Source organism: Engraulis encrasicolus, chromosome 8 (genome assembly GCF_034702125.1).
Source record: "Engraulis encrasicolus isolate BLACKSEA-1 chromosome 8, IST_EnEncr_1.0, whole genome shotgun sequence".
In the NCBI taxonomy this organism is placed as follows: Eukaryota; Metazoa; Chordata; class Actinopteri; order Clupeiformes; family Engraulidae; genus Engraulis; species Engraulis encrasicolus.
Genome location: NC_085864.1, coordinates 8,607,741 through 8,614,370, shown reverse-complemented (window position 1 = coordinate 8,614,370; position 6,630 = coordinate 8,607,741). Strand labels below are relative to the sequence as shown.

Below are 6,630 nucleotides of genomic sequence, written 5' to 3'. Positions count from 1 at the left end.
TGACGAAGTTTGTCACTGCATTGTTCGCCAAGGATTACATTTCCAGCATGTGCTACCAAGGAGCATAATATGGATAACTAAGAAGATGCACAAGCTACGTGGAGTAAGGTAGGAGAGGTTTCCTGTTACTACTTTGTCCGCTGTGACATATCATGTCCTTCACGTAGGTTCTTCTTGTTGTCACTTTTACTGTACAGTTGTAACTATGCGCGTGCAACCTTTCCTGATTTTATATTGACCGCATGGACATCAGGGGAAATTACATTCTCTTGGGGGCCGAACAGGTTCTTCTGGGTTAAATTATAGCCCATCCTTCTTAACGACAAGGAGCAGCAGCTTCACAGGGCTCGCGGGGATTTATTTGCATTAACAGTAACGTAACAAATGCTTCGATAGCGTGCTGACTGCATCCAAAACGTATTCCCTAGTTTTCGCCTTTCTTATCCTCTCACGCCCCTCCCATGCATTTGGACACCGCACCCAATATCTCTGGTTAGTCTAACCGAAGGAAACATAAGGTGCGCTGTCACATGTGTGTGTGTGTGTGTGTGTGTGTGTGTGTGTGTGTGTGTGTGTGTGTGTGTTTATACTTACTATGCGTGCGTAACTAAATTAGGCTACTGCAAATTGCCTCATCCTAACGTCTTTGCCTATCTTGGCTATTTATCACGTGCTATTTTGAGTATGGAGGAGCCCACATAGAAAATCTTGCTTGCGCACAGGTTCTGTTGTTATTACAGTGGTATCGGGCTTCGGACGGGTTCGGACACAAACATTTTAAATAGTCTCGGGCTCGGGTCGGGGTCGATCACTTTTCTGTCGGCTGAGGGCCGGGCTCGGACAGAAAAATACGGCCCGAGCCACACTCTAGTGTGTGTGTGAGCGCGAGTGTATGTGTGTTCCTCCTACCTGGAAGCGGAGGATGATGGTCCAGATGAGGCCGAGCGTGAGGCGGTGGTTGCCGTCGACGATGTCATGAGAGCCCACGTTCTCCAGGTGCACGCGCTGCTCCTTCAGGAACTGCAAAGCCTTGTCCACATTCTCTAGGCAGTGGATACGCATACGACCTCGCGTAGGCCGGGGCTGAGGAAACAGAGCATAGGAAGGACCCGTTAGTGTGTGTGTGTGTGTGTGTGTGTGTGTGTGTGTGTGTGTGTGTGTGTGTGTGTGTGTGTGTGTGTGTGTGTGTGTGTGTGTGTGTGTGTGTGTGTGTGTGTGTGTGTGTGTGTGTGTGTGTCTGTGTGTGTGTGTGTTTTTGTCTTTGAGGATCTGCAAATCCTTGTCCACATTTTCTAGTCAGGGGATACGCATACTGTACAACTTCACACTGGTCGAGGCTGAGAAAACAGAGCACGAGCACATAGAGGGAACCAATGGTGTGTGTGTGTGTGTGTGTGTGTGTGTGTGTGTGTGTGTGTGTGTGTGTGTGTGTGTGTGTGTGTGTGTGTGTGTGTGTGTGTGTGTGTGTGTGTGTGTGTGTGTGTGTGTGTGTGTGTGTGTGTGTGAGAGTCTGTGAGTCTTTTTGACTTTGAGGAACTGAATGTGCGTGTGTGTGTGCATGTGAGTATTTGTGTGTGTTGAATTGTCATCTAGGAAGGCCAAATGAAAAAGTGCTACGCAAACAAGACAATAGTGTCCACACTCACACACCCCAACAGCAGAGTCTGTAAACAGCACAGTGCAGCATAATGCAGCCAAAGGCGAAATACTGTGCGGGCCAACCATGCCCAGGCTCAGGGGCCCAAGAGCCAAGGGGACCATGAAGACCATGATTCTTTATTTCCATTTTCATGTTGTGTTAAAATCACACATATAACAACTGTTTTTTTTCAGATTTTCCTCAGAGAACAAACCCCCAACAACTTTGAGTCTCTATCTCTCATCTGGCCTGAAACCCTGAATCTTATTGTAAACTAGCAACAACACCCATGGTGGGAGAGCTTCTTCATTTTTCCGGCCCAGGATTTCATGTAGTCATATTCCGTCCCTGAATATGGCATAGCACTAGCCCCCGTCTGTAGAGTGCACCTCCACACAGGGCAGGATTAACGCGCAGGATAGATATTGCTGCAGCCTAGGGCCATCCACCGCCAAGGGCCATCCGCCATATGTTATAAAAATTGTGGAAGTTATCATATTGAAAATTCATCTGTCATGTTGACTACAGTTGGTAGACATGTTATCCATAATTCCTAGCTTGTAATTGTGACACTGTCTATGTAGATTTGTGGCGAAATTTGCCCTCCACTGGGGCCCACAGCAACCTTTAGCCTAGGGGCCTCAGGCCATCTTTCTCCGGCCCTGTCTCCACAGTCTGGGGTCTGCCCCATCCTGTGCAGGGGATATGCACTATGATTTGGCCCTACTGGCGTAGTGAGTAGTAGTGCTGTACATGTGGCTAAGTCAGCATTTACTGCTGCGCCCCATCCCGGCGCCACACAATACTAATTAGCTGCTTTCAATGGAGCAAGACTCAATACATACATACACAGTAATAATGCAGTGTGAATTTAACACTTAGAGAGTCGAATGAACTTGTATTCAATATGTATTTGGTCCCAGAGTACTCTCTAAGTGTTGAATTAACTGCATTTTTAATTTACTGTGCAGCATCCCTCAAAGAACATTGTAACAATGTATGAATAATACTGTATGTTGCTGGAGTCCTTGAGGAGTAGAGGTGAGACTGAAATGGCTGAAACTACAAAAATGAACGTATTAAATTATAGTGTCTATAGTAGTGGCATAAATTATAGTTTATGCTACACAAAGTGAAACGAAGTGATGCTTTTCTATGTGATAAAATATGGGCACTATAATGACAGGCATAGTAACACCTTGTACATGCTTCGACGTCACATTGACACCTTCCCTCCTCTGTACTGCATGTGTGCATCCTGGTGTATGAAGGTGTGTTTGCGTGTGCGTGTGTGTGTGTGTGTGTGTGTGTGTGTGTGTGTGCGTGTGTGCCCGTGCGCGCGCGCGTGTGTGTGTGTTTTGTGTCTTAAGGAACTGACCAGCATCTCTCCGGACAGCACCTCCAGGAGCCTGGTTAGCATGTATCCGTCGCGCAGGTCGTTGTAGAGGTCGGCGATGCGACAGGAGACGCGCGCAAGGTGCGAGTTCACCCATTTGGTAAAGGTCTTCTTCTGCACCGCGTCCCGCTCATCTGCACACACAGACACACACACGTGCACACGCACGCACACACACATTACATTAGAAACAACGGACAACATTTTGTTCAACGCTTTCAAGCATTCAAAAAAGCTTATTTGGCCCCACTGTTAGAACATAATACCTCCAAGTGCCTTGATGTGTGAGCACTGGTGGTCTCCGTGTCCCAGTATGTAAAATGAACCTCTGTAAATGCCTACTCCATGAAGATGATTATCTGACCAATCAGCTATCTATTATCAGCTGTTCCAGTTAAAATCATACGTCATGGTGAAGATACCTGCTAGCACATTGACGTGCAAGTTATGTGCTCCTGGAGGTCTTTGTCTCCCCTACAGATTGATGTGAATAGATGTGAATAGATAATAGATAATAGTAATAGTAATAGATGTGAATTCATACTCCATGAAGATGTTCTCAATAGAAAGTATGGTTACATATGCCCGGACCGACATACACATATTAAATTGATTTGATTATTTCGAGTTTTTCACAGGCTTTGTGAAGTAGAAAATGATGTACAGTAACTCTTATTACTTTGTGGTGACATGACAACAGTTCTTCTGAGGCAAGCCAACAAATCCTCTTTTTACACGATATGGTTCCACAAGTAGTTAGCGTCTATACTGTACCTGCTAGTGCCTTGATGCGCGAGCACTCAAACAGCTTAGCACTGGTGGTCTCGGTCTCCCAGTGTCCCCCCGAGCTGACGGGCCGGTTGTTGTTGTTGAGCTGCCGCTGGGCCTCCGCGTTGTCCAAGTCTGTGGAGGCATTGGCCATGTTGCCGGATTCACACATTTACCCTGTTGACACACAGGAAAAATACTCTGTTAATGTAACTCGTAGTCTCTTCGCACAGATGGGGTCAACGACGGGTCTATACACGATTTTCTGAATATACTCAACTACATCATAACAACATCATAACAACATTGCTATGACATTACCGGGAGCCTTAAGTAACTGATTAAGATATAGCCATTACAATTTTGGTGGCAGTAAGGTTATAATATAGGCTTTGTGCAAAGGGGTTAAAGAGTTTAGGGGCATTTTCACACTTGAAAGTTTCAGCCATTTAAGCAAACACAGAACTGTGACTGTACGTAGACCCCTCGGTAGTAAACCGTACTGAGACCTTTGTTGGCATGGTCTCAGTATGGTTTGCTAAAAAGTCCTGACAAGTTACACCACAAAAAAAGCCTAACAGGACAAGAAAGAGAACCTGGTCCTTTTTTCAGTTAATACACTCACAATGTGAAGACAAATAGAACTGAGTTCTTTTTCTGTTGGTTCGCTTTTTGGTCTACTTACAGAAGACTGAGTTTGGGTCACTTACTAAAGGGAACTACATGTGAAAACACCCTAAACTAACTCAGTTGGCCATGGTGCCACCAAGGGGTGATGGACAATTGTAGGGGGAAAGGAAAGAAAGAAAGAAAGAAAGAAAGAAAGAAAGAAAGAAAGAAAGAAAGAAAGAAAGAAAGAAAGAAAGAAAGAAAGAAAGAAAGAAAGAAAGAACGAACGAAAGAACGAAAGAACGAATTGTGAAAATAAATAAAATGCACAGAGAGGTGTGATATGAAAAGACTGGTAGAGATATGAAGGTTATCAAGAGAGGGTGAGGTTAGACACAGGTGCATAAAAGTAGGAGATTAGAAGGGGAGATTTGTGGAGGAAAAGAAGGGGATAGAGAGAACATACACAGAGGGAAAGAACGGAGACAGAGGATGGTGGGAACAGAAGAGGAGGTATATTGGTGTTCTGTTCTCTCACTGAGTTCACTGGTGTCTTTCTATCACTGTCTCTCAAGGACACAAACAGTTCCATTCACACAAAAACGCACTACATCACTTTCATTCATCATTTTCTCCTTTTACACAGAAAGCGAGCCACCATGGCGCCAGCAAATGTTCAGCTTATTTATGTGTCATTGGGCTCTTTATACACCCTTTAACTTGCACATAAAACATCTTGAGGGCATAATTAAAGCCCTCACAAATAATGTGCTGTGGGGCAAAAGGTGTGCAGTAAGTTTTGCAGTTCTCATCCTACACTTAGGGAGTTGGGCCAAGTAAAAGAGTGTTAAATCCTGCTCTGTAGTGCATTTTTTTTCAACAATTACTCCAATTTAACACGCTTGAGTGTAACGCGATTGAGTGTTCTACGAAGTATACACTATGTTGCCAAAAGCATCCCCTAACCTGTCTTGACTTACATATGGACATAACTGCCATCCCATTCCTATACGGTTCAATATGATATCGGTTCACACAGGAGTGTGTGAAATGTTTGACTATTCTTCCTAAAGCACATCGGCGAGTTCACACATCGATGTTGGTCGAGAAGGCCTGGCTCTCTGTCTCCACTCTAATTCATCCCAAAGTTGTTCTATTGGGTTCAGGTAAGCACTCACTGCAGTGTGCAAGTTCATCCATAACTGACTCCGTCACCCATATCTTTATGGACCTTGCAGGAAGAGAAAAGGGCGCGCTCCAAACTATTCCCACAACGATGGGAGCATGGAATTGTCTGTTTTGGTATCACAATAAATAATCACTAAACAACAAAACAACAATAACTCAATAATAACAAGCATTAGACAGAAGAAGCATACAGAAAAATGAAAAAAATGCTCAGCAATAATAAAAGACCAATAGTGTGTTATGTTAAATAATACTATTTAAAACGTCCTCTTTTGTTAGATGCCTGTCACTAGATACAACAGTTCTATGCTTCTGCATTGTATAAAATTCATTGTCCAAGAGACACAGAGCGAAAGAGAGAACGAGAGAGAGAGCAAGAGAGAGAGAGATCCCCCCTCCGTTTGTACCCATCCCCCACCGGTGTACCCCTCCGCTGCCTTTGGGGCTCCCCAATCCCCCTCTTCTCTGCACAGTCCCATCCCCCAACATATTGGGCAGATTCACTCATCCACACAACATGTTTTTGGCTCCAGATATAACAGCCACGACATGTGCACTAACACACACACACACACACACACACACACACACACACACACACACACACACACACACACACACACACACACACACACACGCTTGAATCCCCCAATGATATCCACCAACCCCCCAAAAACACATGCACAAAAAACATGTGCAAGAAAATAAACACACACACACACACACACACACACACACACACACACACACACACACACACACACACACACACACACACACACACACACACACACACACACAAGCACACACCCTTCCATCCCCAATGACGCCCACTACCCCCAAAACACATGCAAACAGATAAACACAAAAGACAAAAACATGTCCATGGATTGACACACTAGCATATTGAGTCTCTCAGACAAATGTAATTACGCAAACATGGTGATTAAGACACACAGAGGAAGTGTCTGACAAAGAGCTTGTGTGTGTGTGTGTGTGTGTGTGTGTGTGTGTGTGTGTGTGTGTGTGT

General features: G+C 44.7%; 1 protein-coding gene across 1 annotated transcript in view; it reads right to left on the bottom strand.

The window, feature by feature from the left end:
- LOC134454137 (spectrin beta chain, non-erythrocytic 4-like) overlaps positions 1-3,967 on the bottom strand; it is a 133,135-nt gene extending 129,168 nt beyond the window's left edge. The window contains 3 exon segments of the mRNA XM_063204941.1: positions 910-1,083; positions 3,018-3,169; positions 3,810-3,967. Coding sequence (XP_063061011.1) covers positions 910-1,083; positions 3,018-3,169; positions 3,810-3,957 — 474 coding nt within the window. The 5' untranslated portion in view covers positions 3,958-3,967.
- Between the last annotated feature and the right edge of the window lie 2,663 nt (positions 3,968-6,630).